At 40.4% G+C, this 22,841-nt stretch overlaps 1 protein-coding gene across 2 annotated transcripts in view; it reads left to right on the top strand.

The window, feature by feature from the left end:
- The window catches only part of TEX2 (testis expressed 2), a 46,163-nt gene that overhangs the window by 15,979 nt on the left and 7,343 nt on the right, over positions 1-22,841 (top strand). For both annotated transcript variants that reach the window (XM_063176043.1, XM_063176042.1), the window contains exons 2-8: positions 2,167-3,819; positions 10,413-10,613; positions 12,237-12,564; positions 13,743-13,990; positions 15,299-15,448; positions 16,810-16,909; positions 20,449-20,581. In XM_063176043.1, the coding sequence (XP_063032113.1) occupies positions 2,191-3,819; positions 10,413-10,613; positions 12,237-12,564; positions 13,743-13,990; positions 15,299-15,448; positions 16,810-16,909; positions 20,449-20,581 (2,789 nt within the window). In that variant the 5' untranslated portion in view covers positions 2,167-2,190. The remainder of the gene's footprint in view (positions 1-2,166; positions 3,820-10,412; positions 10,614-12,236; positions 12,565-13,742; positions 13,991-15,298; positions 15,449-16,809; positions 16,910-20,448; positions 20,582-22,841) is intronic.

The following is a 22,841-nucleotide window of genomic DNA, read 5'->3' as shown; positions in this document are numbered from 1 at the left end:
AAACAAAATGCCACACTGAAAATGCTATTGGGGGATGGGAGGAATTGCTAATCTTTTTTCTCCTGCTTTCCTAGATTATTGATAAATTATTAAGCCTGAACAGCAGAAGGGAAAGGGTCAAACTGATGCCAACAGCCTTGTGTGCAAGGGGGATTTTGTCACTGTATTTGTGGGGTTTTGATGTTAGTTTGTTTTTTCCTTCCTTAGTGTATAGTGTTGTGATGGCTCAGTGACCTGGAAAATGTGTAGAGTTTTTGTACTTTCAAATTTTGATGTGTTCATTTTGCAGTTTCACAACTGGGCCACAATATTCAACATGTGTGATAGCTGATGGCCCAGCACTGTGGAAATGAGGTTGGACACCTGTCTTGTCCAGTAGTATTTTTTTCCCCTCTCCAAAATAAATTTGGGTGTGTTTGTCCAAAAAATCTGCAGTCTGACCTATGTGAAACAGAGCCATATCTGTGGTGGACAGCAGGCAGAAGCATGGATTCTGTCTGCTGCTGGTTCCCAGGTGTGCTCATCCAACAGGGAAATGAGACACTAAATTTCCTACCAACCTTAGCACTCACCAAGTTATACACACAGGTGACTGATAAGTGTACATGTAAACCTCAGGTAACTGAGAGTTCTTAATATTTGGATGAATAACTACTGGATCCACAGATGCAGTAAGAAAGGGAACAACCTACTGAGCCCCAGGTGGGCTGGAGGCACAGCTCCATCACTGAAAGGAGTTCTCTGTTAATGCTGCTGAATGGGTCAGATGGGTTTTGGGGAGGACAGAAGAAAACTGTTCCACGGTAAAAGCTGAAGTCAGAAATGATCTTTTAGAAAGAATCTTTGTCTCCTAAGCAGTCATCAGAGCAAGGGTGAGATGTCAAGTGAAAGCTTGGCCAGGGTCTGAATGTTTCTTTTGGTTGTTGAAACCCAAACTGGCTCCTGGTCATATGCAGCAGAAATGAGACTTAAAACAACAAACAACCAAACCCTGAAAATTGAATTTCTGAGGGCTTTGCACGAAGCAGGTTAACATCCAGCCCCTTTTGTACAGCCTGCTGGGGAAGTTCACAAATGCTGGAAGAAGCAAGGAATTGTCAGCAATTTAGGAGCCATAAAATGGACAACTGTAGTGTGTAGGAAGTTGTGGACAGATACTTGCTCTGAATAAGCTGCGTAGCAAAGATCTACTGGTTTAAAATGTTTAACCCAGCTTAGTTTAGTGACAGGTTAAAAATGTTTACATGAGCAGCTCTGCTAGGAAGCAGAAAGGGCTACAACCTTCAGCAGGATGATGATGCCGAGCAGGTGGCACCGGCTTGCTGGATAATACAATCTGATATCACAACTGTTCGTGAAGTGCAATTTCTTCACCACCACATAATCATTCTTCTGAACTGCTCTTTAAACGTCAGCAAAGGCCTCGCATTAATTCAGCCTGACAGTTTGATTACAGCATTTTAACAGCTTCTGAAAAATAATTCAGTTACTGAAGTGGTAAACTCGCTGTCTTGGCAGTGGAGATAAAGTGCTGCCTCCCAGCTGGAGAGCAGAGCTAATCCTGTAATCCCTGGTCCATCTCTGTGCATGGTCGCCACTGCTTTGGTTTAATTGCATACTATTTCCTCTCCATGTAAATATTGGCTAAAATCACTTTCATGGGTCAATAAAATGCTTAAATAATATGCCCCCCGCACTATGACCTTTACATATTTATGACCTTGCTTTGAGTTTCAAATTTGCTTTATTTATTAGGTATAAAGCATTAAGTATTGCATGTAGAAGGGACTGAGAGTTAGGAGTGAAATATTTCAGTGTGTTGGGGTGGAATGGGGCTCTGGAACTCAGAGGTACATCTAGCAGGGAAAATAGAAAGGTGATGCTTCAGAGATGAACTGTAATTTCAGGACGCTTGAGGATAATTTTAACAGCCTGGTATGTTTTAATATTGCCATTTTGTGGTATGTGGAAATATCTTATGTAGCACACAGCAACCTAGATCTGCAATTTTCAGCATAGGCTTCTCCTGCTTCTTGTTTTATTTTTTGGTGTAAGTTGATTTGGGATTTTTTCCTATGTAAAATTGTGTTTGACTTAATGCTTGAAAATAAGGGTATTTGAAGCAGGGGAAAATGCATTTAATGTGGTTTTATGTTTTCTTGCCAGACTGACACATCTGTGGAACCTGCAATGACAAGTCGGAACAGTAGCCATGCAGACAAAACTGGTGAAATGTCCTCAAAGCAGTCAACACCAAAAGTGCAGGTCCAACGATCTGTCTCCCGAGAAACCATCACAATTCATTTCTCTGCATTTGGGAAGGAGGAAGAAGAGGAGGAAGAGGAGTTTAAAGAGTTTCTTGATGAGGAACTAGATGACCAAAGCATTGTAACAGCACTTGAAGCCAAGGAAGACCTCTGCTTTGAGCATAGCGGCCATGACCTTTTTGGTCCAGCTACCTCGCTTAACATGGCCAACTCTGCATCACCGCTGTCCTCGTCGCCTGCAGTTCTGCCAGCTGCAGAAACTGTGAGGCTCTTGGACTCTACTTCCCCATCCCAAATACTCAGTGCAGTGCCACCGGTCCTGTCTCCATCGTCACACTCATGTCACACGTCTGGCTCATCAGGTGCACCAGCACCACCTGTGGAACAGAAATCCAGTCTGTCTTCCCCATCCTCATCCCCCTCCAGGTCAGTTGCCTGCTCTAGTGGCTCATCCACAGTTTCTAGTTCAAAGCCTTTTAAGGGGTTGGTCAAGTCCTTTTCAACAGAAGTGGAACCAAAAGAACCCACCCCACCGATGCGACACAGACACTTAATGAAAACCTTGGTGAAATCTCTGTCTACAGACACTTCTAAACAGGAGTCTGAAGCTGTGTCTTACAGGCCACCTGACTCAAAACTGAACTTGCATCTGTTCAAACAGTTCACTCAACCTCGAGCTACAGGTGGTGATTCTAAAACTGCCCCCTCCTCTCCATTAACATCCCCCTCCGACACTCGTTCCTTTTTTAAAGTACCCGAAATGGAGGCTAAAATTGAAGATACAAAACGACGCCTTTCTGAGGTAATCTATGAGCCTCTGCAGCTGCTCAGCAAAATAATGGGTGATGAAAGTAGTAGCCACAGGCCCAAAGCCTTATCTTCAAGTGCTTCAGAACTCTCAAACCTTTCCAGTTTGAATGGCCATTTGGAAAGCAATAACAACTACAGCATTAAGGAAGAGGAGTGTGATTCTGAAGGGGATTTCTCTGGGGGTGACTTTAACTTGAATAAGAGTGATCATTCAAGATGGGCAGAAGAACATGCAAAAGAGGTGGAGACCAAAAGCTCTCAGTCTGCAAGCACAAAGGATGTGGGGTCAAAACCTTCACTTGTACTTGAAAAATGTTTGTTGTCTGCACTAGTGAGCAGGGAGGATGAGGAGTTTTGTGAACTGTATTCTGAAGACTTTTTCTTGCTAGAGGAAGAAAGCAAAACTGATAAACCTGCTGAAAATGTGGTGGAGCCTGAGATGACTGAGGAAACTGTTACTATGCTCAGTAGTGAAGATGAAAATAATCTGGATGTGCAACAGTCTGAAATACCAGTGAAAACTTTATACTTATTAATACTGTTAGTCTATGCTTACCTTATTATCCCTCTCCCTGGCTATTTAAGTGGACTTTTACTTGGAATGGCCCTTGGATTTATGGTAGCTGTCTGTGTGATTTGGCTTCTTATTCCACGTACTCATGAGTATCTCAAATTGCATAAAAGCATGAAAAAGCGATGGAATACAGGAGCTCTGGACATCAAAGAACCTGAAATACTGAAGGTGAGGTCCTGGCATTTTGTGTGTGTGTGTCTGTGTGCATTATTTTGGGTAGAAGGAGTAAACTAGATTTATCCTGAGGGTGTAAATGAGCTGAAGTGTCCCCACTTGTAAATAGTTTTTTAGGGTCAACTCTCTTTGGCAGGGGCGCAAATGGTTTAGTATCCAAGAATATGTAAGACTTTGGTGTCTTTAGGGATTAGTAGAAAATGGAATTTCTTCAAAGTAAAAGGGCAAATGGCTTTGCTGGTAGATTTGGAACGATCCACCTGGAATACTGAGAGCAAGCAGTGTCAAAGTTTAGTGTGTAAGATAACATTTGTGCTTGAAGCTGGGTCTTGGGAGATGTATTTTGTTTCTGGGATATTTTGTCTAGGCAGCAATTTGTTTGACTGGTCTGTTCATAAGCAGAGACAAAAGCATTGTGTTCAAGTAGAGCATAGAGTTGGAGAGCATATGGGTCCTCCTCGAACATGAGCTAATTGAAAAGGGAGGAGGAATTACAGTTCAGCAAAATGTGTCTGAGAGCTGGGTTTTGAATGAAAGTTTGTCCTACCTGCTCTCTGCCCTACCCCTGTTGTTGTTGAGATGTTGCAAATTTGCTGTCACTTTTTGTGTCACTTTGCTGCCTGTCCAGCTGTGATCCACCCACCCCCTCTGTTCCTTCAGTGCCTCTGGTCCCTGTCCTGCCCTCCTCATCTCCATCTGTGAGGAATTCCAATAATATTTTCCCAATTGCAGAATTCCAAGCAGTAAAACATCTGCTGGTTTCTGATGTGCAGCAGAAGCATTTCTGAGTGCTGGTGGTGTAACCTTCACTTGATATCACATGCTGATCAGAGTTTGTGGAGGCATTTTTTGTATTTGTGTAAATATTCAATTGAGCTTTTTGAAGGTGCATCCCCAATTGCAACTGCAGAAAGGTTTCATGAATTTAAATTCAGATGGGTATATACTGTAGAATCTATAATGTATTGATGGCTAATTTCATGTGTCTTTAGGTAACTGAAAAGTTAGAAAAAGTTAGAAAAACAGAATATAAAACTCTACTTTTGTTGCATAAACAGTGGTAATTGCATGTCTCGCCCTTATTCTACCCTGGTGTTCCTTTTTTGGTGAATGAGATGAGTTGTGGTTATTATTTGCTGTAGTGAATTCAGACTGAACACTCCTGTCTGCCCAATTGAATTACCTGCTACTCCCACGGACAAATATTTACAAACTTTCACTTCAGTCCTTGTTATTTGGAGCCAAGACCCTTCCTTGATACTTGACAGCTGATAGAGATCCTGGTGTTCATTATTGGCTGGTGTTAGGCTGTCTCTGAGATGTCAGCTTTTGCTCAAAAACCTTTAAACTATATTTTAATGCTTTCATTGAGGATTTACATCTTATGAAAATGGCTGTAGGCAAGAAATGAACAGTGCAGAGAAGTCTGCATAAATGTAGATTAATGGTTTTTATGATCTGATGAGTATTTCTTGTGCTCATAACACACAAAGTAATTGTCTTTAATATGTAAATGCTTCAGGAGTTTACAAACCAGCTCAATGCCCATATTGTAGTGGAATGTAATGTAATATGATTTAGCAGATTGCAAGTTATTATTCCCACTTCAGACAACTATCTTTTGTTTGCATCTGTCAAAATTAGTACTGGACAGCTTAGATCCTCTGAAAAGGATCTGGAAAGGCAGCTAAAGACTTAATCTGTAACAAAACTCAGGGGAATATAGGAAAATCAAACTTGATGCTCTTGCATAAAGATGTTGTCTTCAGAACTTGTTGGTCTGGTATTCTGGCCTGGACTGCTGTTGTGCAATTGTGATAAATGCTCTGAGTAAAATGCCTTCATATGGGGCTCACAGAGTTGGGATTCTGCCAAATTGCTGTCAAGTTATTTTTGTACAACTATGTGTCCATTCTCCCCCATGTAAACGTTGTTTGAGAAGTTTGCATTTCCTAGGTTTCAAAAACTAGTGCAAAATTCCCCTCAGCAATTGCTGAAATACTTGAACAGATTATTGTCTCCCACAAAACTGTTCTTGGCAGTGGGGAAAAAGTAAATAATTCTTGTGCTGGTAAGTGTGTGTCTCTATAGGTGTCTGTACTTACTTCAGTCACTTGGCCTTGGTACTGGGGGAAAACATCCCCCCAACCAGAAAATGCACAAACCCTCTGCATCTTCATTGCATGATTTGTATCTGCTTATTCCCTTAATTTTCAGTTCTCTGGCTTCCTTCTTATCTTTTTATTTTTTTTTTCCCTGCCCACATTTTTTCCTTCTTTAATCCATTAGTCTTTTGTAACTTCCTTCTTGGCCTTTCAGCTCTGCATTCTCTTGTGTCATGCTGATTGACACAAAAGGTTTTAAGTAACAGCTAAAATGGAAATTATATATTTACCCTTTCCATTAGAAAGAACTTTCTGGAGAACACAGAGGCAGTGCCTGCTGGAGAAATTGGAGGCTTTGAGCCACAGTGTACAGAAAGAGAAGCTTTTTATCAGCGTGCTATTCCTGAACACCATCCAAGGGATTTCATGGTTGATAGTGGCCTCTGGCAGACAAATGTTTCTTCCAGTTAAGGTGATGGTTGCTTCTCCTACCTCAGACATTTTTGTGCCTTTGGATTCCCTGTGAAAGAAGCTGAAAAAATGCATTATATTTTTCCCTCATTTATGAAGCAAAATACTATTGAAGTGTTATAAAATAGTGGTAATAAAAAGGGTAGTAATACAATTGCATGATTTCAGTGATCAACAGTCTTGAAAAAATTTTGGTGCTAAAGCATTTGATGATATAATTTAATAATAATGGCTGTTAACCAGTTAATATCACTAAGAAAGTTTAGGGACAGTTTTAATCCAGATTTGGGCTTGTATTGTGAAAGTGGCATTTGCTGATTCTTTTATTTATGTATTTGAAAGTATCATAAGTAATGATTTTAATTGATTTTTACCCACAGGCCAGGTTTGTGCCCCCAGCCCTCTGGGTCCTTCATAAGGATCTTCTGCAGTTCTTCCTTTCCTCCCCTCTCAGGTTATGTTGTAACACACCTGAGACCTTAAATAAGTAACACTAAAAAGTTGCTACCTACAAAGCCTTTTACATGAATTATTCTGTTGAACTGCAGTTTGAATAAAATATTTGGAGCCTGGAGTCAGGAAGGAGGAACGTTAAACTGAGGGGGTTTTTAAAGCTGTTTTTGCCCTGTCCCATGAGCTGACTGTTCCTGGGGCTGGAGCAGTGGTAGCAGCTGTGGGTTGGAGCTGTGACCTGAGCTGGGAGAGCCGTGGTGCCCAGCCCAGGGAGCAGCTCCATGGCCAGGCACGTTCTGCTTTCAGCTGGGAGCGTGGAGCAACTGCTGACCTTTAGAAATGGGGATCACAGGATCAGTGTCAATGGCCAGCAGCTGCACAGTGGCATATGACTATGGTCATTGTCCTCCCAGAATTACTAAATTTCTTATTTTAACAACTTTGCTAGAACAGACAAGACCTATCCTACAGTCACTCCTCTCCTACACAAGGAAATCCATTGTTGCTTCAGTAGTTTGGGAGAATTTATCTGTTGCTAGCAAGTTATGGTAACACAATTTCTCTGTTTGGGTGCATTGCAAAACGGTTTCCGTGGGTTGTGAATCTTTTGTTCCAATTTGGTTTTGCAAAAAGAGAGGCGGAGGTAATTCTGCTGAAATTGTTCTTAAAGTGCAGGAACTTTGGAATGACTCTAGGGGCTTCTTGGATAAACTTCTCAGTGTTTTTTAAGCTAGGTGAAACAACTTACAGAACTGAAGATCACTGAAGTGAGAAGGCAGGTGGTGTTGTTACCTCCTTTAACACTGTCAGATAAAATTCCTGCAGCTGCCACAGATTTTCAGATTCATTAATAGAGCAAAGAATCACCATTTAGTGAAGCATTAACATTTTACTGTCAGCCATGCAGTGTATCTCTGTAACCAAATAACATGAAAGTCAAGTGCGAAGAAGAAACTTCATCCGTAGAAATTAGAAAACTAAAATTTTGTGTACAAGGAGGGATTGCAGTAATGTTCTGTCTCTTTCATCCTGACTGTTGTCTGAAAATAAAACCCCAAATAATTAAACCTGAGCTTGGTTCTCCAGTTGCTGGTAACCTGGTGGTTGTGCTGTGTTTGCACCTCTGTTGGGTTGTGGGTGAGCAGGGTGTGAGAATTGTGTGTTTGGCAGACTGTACAGCTAATCAGTTGGTTTGAACTGGAAGGCCTGGGCACATGGGAGGGATCAGAAAAGCAGGAGGGATTTTTACTGACTTTGGCACAGAGAAGTCAAGATTTTGATGGGTAAATCGCTCCTTGTTTTCATCACAGTTCCATCTCCAGCAGGCCATTAAAGGAATGTCAGGTGCAGTGTGACCTTCCTTCCTGGGTACCACATGTACCCATAAGTTTCAAACCTTTCTACTGAAAATAGAAATCTTATTAGACTTAGAGAAAGGGCTCATGTGACTGAGCTTCCTATAATGACCAACTCTCCAAGCAGCCCTTTGCTCTGTGCCAGCTGGGGTGGTGTTGGCTGAATGCCCCTCCAGGAGAAGACAGGAAACTTCTGAGGCAGCAAATTCCCATCTGTGCATTTGCCTGGCTGCAGGCTCCAGACTTTGTCTGAGCTAGAAATAGCTTGGAGATCTGATGGGGGCAGGTGGGAGTTGCTCCAGAGATCTGTGGGCCATATGGATACTCCAGTTCCTGCACACGGTGGCTTTGGGCAGCTCATGTGATGTTCTTGTGCTTCACTAAGTCCAGCTGGAGTTCCTGGCTGAAAATTAATTGCTGTCTGCTCAAAGATGTCTTGGCTAAATAATTTCTAGGAAGGAGATGGGATGTGCCTCAAACCTACGTCATCCCTGCTGTGCAGTTTGATGGCTTTTATAGAAAACTCTTCCTTGTGCATTGGATTTCCTATAGGGGAGCTGTGCATAACCCACTGTAAGAAAAAAAACAACCGTAAAGCTTCTTCAAAGAGTATGTCCTGGTACAGACATTTCTATTAATAAAAGACATAATCTGCTTTGGAGCTGAGCAAAGATGAATGACTTAATCTTTCCTGAACATAAAAGAAATGCTAATTTATCTAGTTTTTTCAGGGTTTGTAGTGGAAATGGAGCTAGATGTTGGAGTAAGCAAAACAGATATCACTGTTACTATGGCACCTAAGAAAGTGTATGCTGTCTACTGTGGGAAATTATGTGGCACAGAAACCAAAGAAAATTAGCATTAAAGTAAATTTTACATTTCTGTGTGTGGGTGGAAACTTCTTTAAGAAGTTGAAATCTTGCAGTAATTTTTGGGATGTTTTGCATAAGGTAGTTATGACTTTTTGTTTTGAGAAATACTGGGGTGCTCATTCAGCTCTCCCCACTTCCCCCCTTTGAAATCACACAGGTGTTTGTGAAGTTGCCATTTGACTTTCTGCTCCCCTTCACTTTCTGTTGACATTGATGAATATTGAGTACACTGAATTCAAGGTTCTGATGTGCAGATAAAAACAATGATCAAAGAATGTTGCATGGCAGGTTAAGAGAAGGAAAGCTTCTCCTTGAATGAGTATTCTGCCTACCTTCTACCCCATTTATCATCTCTACTTCTGTAATCAGATACTGGAGAAGAGAAGCAACATCACCCCCATGGTCAGAGTCAGCACTCAGAGGCTTTTTACAGCAGGACTGGCTGGTTTGTTTTGTGTTTCTTTTACAGCACAGAAATTAATTGAATTTAATCCACATGTATGACTCCTGTGTTGTAGCTGAGCAGTTACACAACATGCTAAATGATCTCAAACAGTGATGGTGCATGAAAGCAAACTCCATTGTGGTCTTCCAGTGAGTCCTTAATTGTGGTGATTACAATGTCAGGGCTGTCTGTGAGCACACAGGCTCTTTGCTCTGGGTGATTAAAGTGCTGAGCTTGCTGGGAGCAGAGGGACTGCTCAGCCCTCCTGCCCCGTGCCTCTTCCTTGCTGTCATTACATTGCAGGGTTCCCTATTGCTGGAGCTTTGTACCTCCTTGATGTTTCTCGTAGGCAGCTCCTCTAGGCACTGACTCTTCCTTCTTCTCACAGCAGCCAACTGACTCCAGTTCCCTTTCACCAACCAAGCCACTCTTTTACAACACTCTTCTTCTTACTGGCTATAGCTGTGGCCTGTTAAAGTCAGGCCTGCTCCTTAGATCTAATAAATGGGTCAGCTGCAACTCCTTAGGGGTAAGATGACTTTCTATACTACCTTTAATTTCTTATATTGAATCCCCCCACACTTCCTGGCATTCTGCATCTGCAGATCCCACTGTGGCTCCTGGGGAGGAGGTGAGAGCACCCTGTGCTACATAAACAAAGTGACTGAGTCAGAAAGAACACTTGGTGTGTTTGAGATCTCATCCTCACCTCCTGCTCTGTTGGTTTGGTGCTACCTCGTTCAGGGCATTTATTGCCTCGTTCTGTTTGTCCACTGAGTGAAATAACTTTGGCAAAAGCTTGGATAATAATTTAAAGTTTTTAGGTACGTGCTGTGCTTGGTTTTCCAGCAGCTTAAAAGCCTGTTAACAGTGTCTTCTTCTCTAGGGATGGATGAATGAAATTTATAATTACGATCCAGAAACGTACCATGCTACATTGACTCACTCTGTCTATGTGCGACTCGAAGGCAGCACCCTACGACTTTCAAAACCCAATAAAAATATTTCTAGAAGAGCTGTGTACAATGAGCCAAAGCCTGAAGTCACATATGTCAGTCAAAAAATTTATGAACTAACAGACAGCAAGGTGAGTGTCTTACTTATATCTGATTTTAACAAAGAACACTTTGCAAATTCTTTTTAACTCTGAATTCACTTGTCTATTTTCATGTTCTGTCATTATTTAAACAAAACTGTTGTCATGACTAACTTGCAAAATATTTTGCTGGGGAGGAAGATTGAGCAGGATTTGGGAGAAAGTACATATTTACACAATAAGGGAAAGGCATGAGTTTCCTGTGGCACTTGAGAGCAGTTAACTCATGGGGGCTCTGAGACTCGTTCCCAATGCATGAGGTGACTGTTCTGAAGGTTACACCAAAATGCCTCATCTTTGGTGGTTGTCTCTACCCCAAGGCAGCTGAGACAACATTTGTATTTCACTCAAAGAGGGAATGTACACCATATGTGAAGGAGGACAGTGAGAGGTGTCTGGAATGTGAACCTGCTCTAGGTACCCCAAGTCTAGGGAAGGAGATGGGCTTTTTGCAGTTGGAAGAGTGCATTAACAGTAATGCTAGGACAGTTTTCCTACATGTTGTTTGCCTCTCTCAAATATATCAAGAGTTGCTGTATGAAGTTGATTCCATTGACATTGTTTTAAATAATACATCAATACCTAATTATTAAGGGAATGGATTTTTTTAATGTGCTGCATCAATCGAGGGCTTTGGCAGCACAGATGTAGGAGGCAACCACCCTTCACTTGACTGGAAGTGAGAGGGAGAGAGGGACCAAGGCAACAGCGAGGAAAACCTCCCTGCTTTGCTCTGAGTCTGTATGGGAAAGGAGTGTGCTGGCAGCTCTGCCTTCCATTAAAGGAAGACACTGAAAAAGATAAAGAAAAAATTAGATTCCTGCCTTTTGCAGATTTGTTTTCCCATCATGAAGACAAGCAAAGCTGTCATGTGGGTACCACTTGACTGATGGTGGTTCCCTGTGGTATCTTAGAAAATTTCCAGTACTTCCCCCACCCAGCCCCAGTTGATTACACAAGGCCCAAGTGCCCTGACTGTAACAAAAAAAAGGATGCCTGTTCTTCAAGGTACTTGCCCACAGGTTTTGGAGAACACTGCTGAGTATAGACCACCACATAAGATTTTGTAACTCTTTTTTTTAAAACCGCTCCTCTAATCACTTGCATTGTCTTAATTTGATATAAATATACCGAGTTTAGAATATAATTATTTGCAAATCAGTCTTATAGCTTGGCTCTTATGTATTTGATGTGGCTGTCACCAGCTTCAAACACTCAATTTCATAAGGTGGGCATGAAACGTTGTGTTCAAAACTCAGTTTGGACTCAGATTATCTTATCTTGTTATCTATCTCCCCATGCTCCCAGAAATAAGTTCTTGGGTTTTCTATTTTTTCTGCAAATCCATGAGAATAAGATCATCTAAATGAAAACAGTTTCTAATCCACATGGTTTAATCTGCTTAAATGGCCTTTGTTTTAATTCCAAGGCTTGGCTCACCAAAGACTTAGTGATAGCAGTGGGTTGGACATCCAGCAATTTTGAGTCAGTTAAACTGGCAGATCTGGTGTGGGATCTTTGTCTCTTGCATTCCTGTGTTCTTTACTTGAGTATAGAAACATAGAGGATACAAGTGAAAAATAAATTCATTTAACCCTTTCATGTATCCTTCAGATTTCCCTGGTTCCTAAGAGCCTGGCACGGAAACGCATTTGGAATAAGAAATACCCAATTTGCATTGAACTGGCCAAACAGGAGGACTTCATGGCCAAGGCCCAGACTGAGAAGGAGACTGCAGAGGAGAAACCTGCTGAGAAAGTGGACTTGAACATTGAGGAATCCAAGAAGCCTCAGGATGGAGTGAAGTCCACTTGCCAAAAGGATCAAGTGCTTTACCTCTTTGGAAGGACAGGGAGGGAGAAGGAGGAGTGGTTCAGAAGGTTCCTTCTTGCATCAAAGCTCAAGTCTGAAGTAAAGAAGCCACCCAGTGGGAGCAAGCCAGGTACTCACATTTTGTATTCTTGTAGAAGTCTGTTAAAAGAAACAAAGCAAAGTCATGTTTTGGTGGTGCCACAGTGATCTTTACAAGCAAAATAAAAATAATACCAAAGATACTCTTCTCCTTACCTTGGCCTCTCATTGCCACCTTAGCCCCACCTTTTTCCCTCTTGGCTCTATGCTTTCAAATATTTTTACTGTTTTTAGACTGTTTTATATAAATACACTGTTTTTCAATGACTGTAATAACTCCTGTCATATTTTTAAGGAGGAATTGTTCAGTCTCTTCTTTTTCTGCATCTTGGAGCTGATGTCAATATTTGCAGTATTAGACTCAGTTCTCTCATTACCTGTTTTTCCTCCTCCATCCTTCCTTCCACTCTAGTCTCCTGTAAAGGACAGAGTTTTGTCATGGGTTAGTGGCACAAGAAAACACATTTCTCTGTTTGAATGAAAGGTCCTGCATGAATATATATATGAATATGTATGTATATATATATATATGATCCAACAAACATTAGTCTATAGTATTGATCAGTTGTTTGGAATATGAATTTAAACCCATCCTTTGATACAATTTTGAACCTGAATGACTCATGCTTTTCTGCCTTTATTCTCTGAGAAGCTTTTTAAAAATTAGTTAACATTATTGTTTCTGGCACATAACTTCTTGAAATGCAAAATTAATGCAAAATTAATAGCTAAATAAAATTCCAATAGTTACATGCTTTTCACAGTCCTTCTAATTGTAACAGTCTATAATTAGATTAGTAAAAAAAAAAACTTTAGTCATAGGTGCATTTCAATCACCTGACTGTTATTTTAGGCATTCTCCAGCAGAGCTGTTGGGAATTTTGCCATGTGTTATACATATGTGAGTGTCCATATTTAAATATGCTATTGATCAGCTGACTCCTCCAGATTGATCAGCTGACTCCTCCAGTCCCACACCCTGCTGAGTGCTGAATCATAGCAAATACTGACTAATTTGGGTTTAGGACCACCTAAACACACAGCAGTAGAATTTACTTTTAGCCTTTAAAATAAGAAAGCACCATGCTGGTCTTTTTTCAGGAGAAATATCTGTGGAATAAACATATTCCTTTAAATGTTGATGATACACTGTGGGATTTGGCTGCCAGGTTGTTCTCTGTTGAGCAGGTATTATTCCTTTGTATTTAGGGGTGCTGCCAGCACACAGCAGAGCTGACAGTCAGTCTGGAGTTCTCACACACAGCCGGAGCAGCAGCAAGGGAAGCACAGAAGAAGTCACAATCCTTCTAAAGCACAAGGACCTGGCTGGCAGCATGAGGCAGAAAATGCTTCTGGACTACAATATTTATATGGCAAAGTGTATTCCACAAGAAAAGAAAAGCCCTTCAGGTAGTCCAGTCGTCAGTGCAGACAGCAGCCCTACAGCTGTGAAAAAGGTAATACTTGTGCTCCACAGGAACAGTGGACAGCTTCTGTAGCTCTTACTAATCCTTTGATCTCCTGGACTGCATTTGAGTCACTCTCAGTAAACACAACCTTAACACTAAGTACAACACTCATAATAAACATACCTTTAATGTTAAGCATGACCACTTTTTATTTTAAATAGTGGTAATTCGTATCATGCATCTTTGTTTCCCCTTTCATACAACCAGAAAAGGGAGTAGGAGGCCATGGTGTAATGTATGAATAAACACATCTTGTGTTCCCCCAGAAAAACGTATTCTTGCCCCCAACCACTCCTGAAGCTGTGATGGATTTGCTGCTGAAGCTGGCACGTGTCAGAGCCTTTCTATAAATAGCTGAGCAGTGCTGGCAGGGAACCTGCGTCACAGCAGAGGCTCCTCGCCCTGGCACAGCCTGGCTGCAGCCCCTGTGAGCTGTGGCTGCCAAGAGATGATGTTCAGAACTGCAGCATCTACCTGCCTGTCTTAGAAAGTGCTGCCTTTCTGCTAGCTTCAGGAGTTCTGCCTGGAAAATGTCAGGTGGTGAATTCTTCTGTCAGTGCAGGCAATTAATATGTTGTGTTTCCCTCATGGAAGCTTCCTGTTTTTCTGTGGTAGTGTGTGTACACACCCAAAATTATTTCAGCTGCCTTGGCTTTTGTGTGTGCAGTCAGTGAAGCATTGAATGTATAATATTTCCAGGTGTTTCGAGATGGTTCTCAAGGAAACCAAGACAGAATTCTCTTGGACTGTAAACAAACCTTTAATGCAGCAGAGGGGACAGTATAGTTCCCTGGATCGTATATGCAAGCAGTGGAAGGAGGAGTGTGATTCCCTGTTCTGTGTTTATCATCTATTTGTGCTGTTTCTGAATTAGATTTAAGGATGTAAGGTTGGGTCTTGCTTTCCAATTTTTTGATAAAACTAAGGAAGAGTACCTGTTCTTTCAGATCTGACTGGCAAGAGAGAGTGTCTCTTACTGCAAACACAGTTTATAAGTCTGCCCACTCTGGGTTTATCTGCTTTTTCTGCCAGAGGTTAAATTACACACAACTTTCTCATTTCATTGCCAGAGGTCAATCTATATCTGTGTGGTCTCATTCCCTCTGCTGCATGTCAGGATGATGACAGGCTCGTGGCAGCCCAGCTGATGCATTTGTAAAGCTGCTCCCTGTGCTGAGCTTTTGGTGTTCTGGGTTGACCCAGGCTCTTAACACTGAACTTCCCATATAAATCAGGCCTTTTCTTTCCTTATTTTATACAATTTATAGAGCTGAATAACCTGCTCTGTATTTTCAGTTGCCAGATGCCAATGTGGAAGCTGAAGAAGAAGAACAGGAGGCCTGGGTGAATGCTCTGCTTGGAAGAATATTTTGGGATTTTTTAGGAGAGAAGTATTGGTCTGATCTAGTGTCAAAGAAGATCCAAATGAAACTTAGCAAAATAAAGGTACCTGATCTGGAGACTTGCATACACAATCCTTTGAAGGAAATGAAACACACAGTCTTTGAGTTTTAAAATAGTACAAGAAAGACTTACTTTACACTGTATGTAAAAGACAATAAATGTGCTACAGAGTGGCTGTTCAGTTTCTGATGCATGTTAACTTTGCTGCTTCTGTTTAAAATGAGCTACAGCTGGATTAGCTATTTGTATCTGTCAAATTTTTATGTAAAAAATAAAGTATTATTGTATTTACATTAGGGATGGATAGAACTGCATATAAATGAGGAAATTGCTTTGGGAAATAGTAGATTGCTTTTAAGGTGGAGGACATAATGGAGCCACATCTGTAGTGTGTTCCTGTTAACTTCAGACATAAACTACTTGCAGGAGGTCAGTGGGAGCAGTAGTTATGGAAAAAGCTCTGTGGGGTGACAGGACACAGCTTCCATCAGCTGCACCATCTCAAGGGGGAAGGGGCAGTGATGCTTTTGAGTGACTGCTCAGTCTTCCCCTTGCCTTCTGTAACCCTCTGAGCAGCAGCAGTTCCCCACAGCCTTCAGCTCCTGGTGTCTGGGGAGGAGCTTGCTTGTTCCTAAAGGCAAAGGAAGTTGTTGTCTTGCTTACAGAAGCTCAGACATTTAGCTGCCAGCCCCAGCTGTGAGATAGTGCTGCCTTTGCTGTGGGAAATCACCAGCAGCCTAAACCTGCCCTGTCTGCTTCCACAATTGTGACAGCAGGGTACCCAGACATCTCACTGGGAACTTTGTAAGTGGAAGGACTGGAAGTGGGGACTGGGTGTATTTTTTGATGTGTTAAGCAATGTCTATTCACAGGAGATATGTTTTCTGTCAATTAGAAGAATAAGACACCTGAATTATGATTTCTGGGCCTCTATTTTACTAAAATTATGATACAGGTTTAAAAGGTAATGTTCTATGAAAGAGTTTGCCAAAGATAAAAGAAGCTGAGACATTGATAAAACATCAGTGATAAAATATATTACTGAAGTTAAGATCCAAAGAAATCTTTGATTTTTATTCATAGTGAAATAGGATTTACACTTCATTCTTGAGCTTTTTATATAGTTTGACTAAAAAGCGTGCTGATAGTTTAAGGTCAGCATCTAAACTTCAGCATAATTTAAAAAACAAATTCAGATGCCCAATCTGTCCCTAAAAATTCTTTGCAACTGGCAACTGTGAAATTCTAGAATAGTAAGAATTTTGTGTAATTATATTTGTGTTCTTTCACTGGTGACACTTCAGCTCAGTCCATTCCTTAAGTTTAATGAGCTTTCTTCTCTCAAGAGACTGATGTCTAGTTCCATAACATGTATTTGATTTTTGAATATTCTGTCCTTTTAGCTGCCCTACTTCATGAATGAGCTGACTCTGACTGAGCTTGACATGGGGATAGCAGTGCCCAAGATCCTTCAAGCCTTCAAACCTTCTATTGATCACAGAGGTAAAATACAAAAATAACAGGTGTTGGTAATGCCTTTGTATCTGAGAACAGAATGTTGATCTGTTTATCTTGTGTATGTTTTAGGTGCGTGTAATAAGAGCTTATTCTGAGACACTCATGGGTCTTTATCTCAGGCTTGGTGTAAATGTAATTCTGCAAATATGGAATTGTGATCATGTCTTTCCATAGGAAATATTTACTGAACTAAACTAAAATTTGCATGCAACAGAGATGCAGACACTTATCTGATATTGTCAGGCACTGCAGAGGGCAAAGCACATCTCCTTGGGACAGATCTGGTTCTGACCATAGGAGAAAACAGGTTTGTGTCTCCAAGAGAAGCTGCCCTGTTCTAAAAGTAGGGATTCAGAAAATGTAATTGTAATCACTTGGAAATCAAGAATAATATTGTTTTGAAAATAAGCTTCAAAATACGGGATCATTTTATGTTCTTAATATTAAATACAGCTTTTTTTAAAGCTGGATGACTTTTATACTGCTGCTGTATGAACTAGAACTGTTTGTTTTCTATTCCTTCTGGCTTGCATATGGTCACATATTTGAGGATGCTCACGTCACTTAAGTAGTCTTGAAAAAAGTAAAAACTTGGAACAATGCTTTTTAGCTTCAAAAGCATTTATTCTACATGTTCAGGAGAGCTAGATGCCATTTAAGATGTAATCAGAACAGTTTGTAATTTTAAATTGTATCAGAGTTTCTCCACTCAACGTGGAGAAATTTCTAATTGGCCTAAAGGGAAATATTTCCTTGGAAGACCTGGTGTGGTGTCACCTGACCTTTGCAAGAATACCAGATGCATGGACTTTAGGAGGAGATTGAGAAACTTTAATACTAAAACTTGGTGCCACTCAAATCACTGACTAAAAGCATGAGGACAGTAAGTGCTGACCTTTCCCTCATAAGTCTGAGCAAAGCAGACTTTGGGGAAATATTAAAATCTTCTTGGGCATACATTAGTTTATACTGCCTGTTGTATCCAAATGCTGTTGTTTGCCCTTATCAACTTGAGCCTTGCAACCCCTTGGGGAAAATCCTTATCTATAAAACACTGGGTACTTTGCTCTCAACTTTTCCAGAGATTATTTTCCACTGAACTTTATAAACAAAGCGTGTTTGAAAAGAGCAAACTGTTTGGTTGTCATGAGGAACAAAATCTGTCTTTTAACGAGAAATAAGAGTTGAATAGGTGGAATAAGCTGGAGTGCAGTCAGTATTTGGGGAAGTAAAGCATCTTATGCTTCCTCTGTGGGACAGCAGGTTCTCCCAGTACTTGGGAAGTCCTCCAGTGTTCCACATTAAGTGGTTGCACCATTGGTAGAAGTTTTATTTGGGGTAACAGAACAAAGGAAAACTTTAAAAAATCTTTATGTGTGTGTGGCTTGTGGAGTGGTTTCATAGTTTCTTTTTAGTCAGGGTTCTTGACAGTGTGTTTTCCTTTGCCTTGATTTAAACATTTTTTGAATTCTTTTCGCTGTTCTCATAACTTCAGTTGTAACCAAGGACTGTAGTTCTAAGTCATGAGATGGGATTTAGGAGCTGAACACTTGGCTTCAATTAATTGCTGAAGCAGCAATGGGATTAATTAGTTCCTTTAGTTTCTTGTTCAGTTCAACTTTGACAAGCAAACATTTATGGTAGGATTTCTAATCCTTTTAACTTCTTCCATACTGTTAAATGTGAACATAGGTGTGAGCTCTTAGGGTTTTAAAGAGCTTGCAATGAGTAATTACTGGAATAACTTTTTATACTTAAAAGGACATAAACAAGGGGATGATAATTGGAAATGCTTGTTTTCATAAGAATAAATGTGTATCTCTTGGTAAGTTACCTATGGGTAAATGACTTGGTTTATTGGGAAATGTGGGGAAAAAAAATAGTTTCAGGGCAGTATCCAAAATGAATGCTTCTCAGTTTTTGGCGTTTTTTAGTAAGTGATTGAGGCAGTCGTTGGGGGTAGCCCTTTGTGAGGCTTTAAAGTGCAGTTACTAATTTAATGTGCTTTGTTTCATCAGTGCTTCTTTTTACCAGTGCTTGATTACAAAGAAAATACATTTTTTGTTATATGCCTTCTCTAATGAGCTAAATTTGTTAACAGACAATGTTAGAGAAAAAGTCTTGTTTCTGTTAATACAGTCCTGCTTGGGTGACAGCATATGTGTGGCTTTTACTGTAATTCTGTCAAGGCTAGGGAACCAGAAAACAGAATAAATTGTACCATCTGCCCAGTTCTTCCCTCCCTCTCCCTCCCTTTTTCCCTCTGGAAAAAGTGTATGAACATTTTCTGGTCAGAAGGAATTTTCCCTCCCAGTAATGGCATCCTTTGCTTAATTTAATCTACTGTTAAAACTATATTGATGATTGAGTTCTGCTGACTCATTGATTGTCCAAAAAGTCTGTTAAGCTGTTTTCATGGTTTTTATAATCTTACTGATACCTTCCTACTGTAAGGAGAAAAAACCCACCCTTATAAACTTGTGTTTGAGTTCCTGTGTTTGGTTTTTAGAACAATGTTAGAAAAAATGTGTGGGAAAAGAGTTATTTGGGTTAGTAAAGCACCAGTTTGCCTTAATCCTGCTTCCAGCATGCAACCTCACAGGGTGCCAGGGACCAGGTCTTTGGGAGCTGCCTGTGTTTATGTTACCACATGTGGGTGGGATTGTGATAAGGATATGTTTCTGCAGAAAAGAAAACAATAGTTCTTGAACTGATAAAGTGTGACTTTTCTAGAACAATAAAACACAAAGGGTAGTTACCATTTGTCCTGGTTTCAGTTTTATTCACCATTAATTGCTTCCAAATAAGTAAATAAAAGTGGAATGGGTCAGTGGTTGATGTGCCAGGTACTGGTGAGGGAATGTTTTGTGCAGCTGCAATATCTGAAAAAGGAAGAAGTGTTTATTGGCATCTGTTTTCTAACCTTCTGCTGCTTTGGTGCAGGGTGTCACTTGAAAGGCTTGAGCTAATGTTAAGGTATTCCCAAAAACATTCTTTTGGAGATTGTAAAAAGCAAATAGTTTGCACAGACAATAGGATTTAACTTAATATTGCATGTCTAGAATTGTGTAGGTAATGACCCTGTTTGCACTGAATCATAAAATAGTGCCTGTAGCTCAGTTAGTGAGGGAACCTTGTCACAGATCTTCAATAAACCACTGGCAAAATAAGGGGCAGCAGAGAGAGAAGCAAATGTTGCTCTGGGATTTCAAGTTGTGCTTCACCTGGACAGCGTCAGTGATGCAGAGGAGCGTCCCCATTACTGCTTGGCTTGGAGCAATGCTGTAAATAGTTTTGAAGTGAATCCCTGATGGTATTCTATTTCCTTTATCTCATTTCACATCTCTTAAGCAGTTTAGGTGTGTGTAAATCACAGTATTTTTTTTAGACCATTAGCTATACTCACCACTCTCTTTCAGTGTGGCTTGGGTTTATATCTGGCTTTGTTCCATGAGCTTAATGTGATCAGAAAAGTTGCTTTGTGATTGCCCTTCAAGTGACATCTTTTCTGTTGTTTATTTTAGGACTTTGGGTTGATTTGGAAATGTCCTACAATGGATCTTTTCTAATGACCCTGGAGACCAAGATGAACTTGACCAAACTTGGGAAAGAGCCGCTTGGGGAGGCTTTGAAGGTTGGCGAGATCGGCCGGGAAGGGTAAGGGATGGCAAAGGTGCTTTCATTGTGAAAATCTGGCATTTTCCTTGTGTATCTGCAGTAGATTGAAAGGAGTTTTGGGGATGTTTCATACAAGTGGGTGTGGAAAGTGGCTTTTCTGTGTAACTTTATTGTTTGGTCACACTATTGACAATAATTTTAATGAAAGGCTTCTGTGGTATAATTATTTTATATATATATTTCAGTTGGGTTTTAGAATGTCCTATGACTAAAATTTAGTTTTGTCTTATGTTTGATTTAGGATTTAGTCAGATAAAACTCTAGTACTGGAGATAAACACATGCAGAAATAGGTGTAACAGGGTACTGCAGCATGGTGCAGCTGCAGCTGGAAACCATGGAGTAGTAAACAATGTGCAAGATAAACAAGCTCTAATTGTTATGTAAAGACCTTTTCAAAAGCTTTATTGCATTGTGGGAGTAATCACATCCCTGCTTTAGTCTGGATTTTTCCTCATAGCCACCTTCTGTTTGCCTGCTGTGCCTAAGTTAAATGCCTTATGTAGATGAATTAATTAGCAGACACCATACAGTAACTTACCTCCTTTGTATATGTGTTTTCCCTCTCAATTTGGCCATGTTTGAATGTCATCCATTGTCCATTTTTATTAACCTAGTGAGTGGCACCCATCAAATGCCCATCTCTGGATGGATCCACTCCCAGCTCTGATGTCCAATTGTTTTGGTGCTGTATTCTCTTTGTACCTAAATCTGCAGGCCCTAAACAGTAGGTGGTCTCTGATTTAATGTACAACCACTGCCTACAAATCAAGAAAATAGTCTCTAAACCTGGCCATTTGTTTAGCTATGAACAAAATGGTATGGTCTTTCACAATTAAGATACTAGATGCTTTGTATACTTATGTCATAGCTCTGGCCATTTATTCTGAGATAGCTTGAAGTAATACTCACAGCAGCACTATATTTCAGTGCAAGCATGACAGGAAAATAAATGTGAAAAAAGCTAATGGCTGAATGATCTCATACACTGGTAGAAATTCAGAGGATTTTAAACTGACCTAGATTCTCATTGTCACTGCTTGAAATAAATATTTCTGAATTTACATCACTATAACTGGTAGGTGTGAATTTTTAAAAATCTGTTTAATCCTGCCTGCCCAAGAAAATAGGGGATAGAGGAGGAAATGTCTATACAAATCAAATGCTTGCTTTTCTTCCCCACCCCTTCTGGATTTTCTTTGTGGATTTTCATATCTGTTCAGTGCAGGAACAGCCTCAGAAATAATTAGTGAACACTCTGATTCATATTTAAAAATCAGGTTGCTGCTGGCTGAGCTATAGGCACCCAGCAAGCAGATTTAAGTGCCTGTAGCCAAGCAACCAGTTACTTGAAGGTATCAGCATTGACTGCATTGCTCCCTGCACAGGGCTGGGATGTTTCAAAGCTCAGGGCCAGGTAGCAGTTTTACATAAAGAACAATGTAATGTATTCTAGTTTGGATAAAGGTTATTTTGTTGCTTGTTTTTTTTCCCTGTTTTTCCTTAAAATGGATATTAAATAAATTGAGGACTGAAAAGTATAGAACAGTTTGATTCTCATCTCTGCCTTCCAATGTGTTAGTTAATTTTAATTCTACTGGCTTTTTAAATTATCAGTTGACAATTGCTGTGACAAATCAAATTACTCTGCATGTGTTTGCATCCATGGTCACATTGTCAGTAAGTGATATGTGCTGGTTGCTGAGCTCATTTCTGGCCCTTATGAGCTCAGAACAAGCCATCTCTTGAGAAGCAGTAACCACAAAGTGGTGTGAGAAAGGCACCTACTCATCCAGAGAGAGGAGGGGGGCACAGCTCTGGGGTGTAACTGTCTGTGGCTGTTGTCACTGGAAAGGAAGACAAATGGGTCACTGTTGCACTGGCTGTTTGAAATAGAAGTGACGTGTGCTGAGACAGTCTGGTAATGCTGTCTTGCATGCCCTCTCAGGAAAATGCTGCTCTCAGAAAGAATAAGAAACTATTTAATTGCCAATTTTTTAAAAGTAATACGTTACAGATGCTGCTAAACGGGAGTTGAGCAAAAGCAGGCAGGTTAACCCAAAGTTACTGCACCTTCTTAACCCATCAGTCCTTTTGGCTTTGTTGAAACACATAAAAACAAACTGACAAATGGCAATTCATAAAATATTGTGCAATCTTTACAGGAACAATACAGTAGCTCCAAAGTGATTTTTTTCTGCCAATGTTTGTGTCATATAAATGGTCCATTGTATACAGAG

The sequence above is a fragment of the Melospiza melodia genome, chromosome 24, assembly GCF_035770615.1.
Source record: "Melospiza melodia melodia isolate bMelMel2 chromosome 24, bMelMel2.pri, whole genome shotgun sequence".
Taxonomy (NCBI): Eukaryota; Metazoa; Chordata; class Aves; order Passeriformes; family Passerellidae; genus Melospiza; species Melospiza melodia.
The sequence above is the reverse complement of the archived record's forward strand: the minus strand, read 5'-3'. Positions and strand labels throughout refer to the sequence as shown.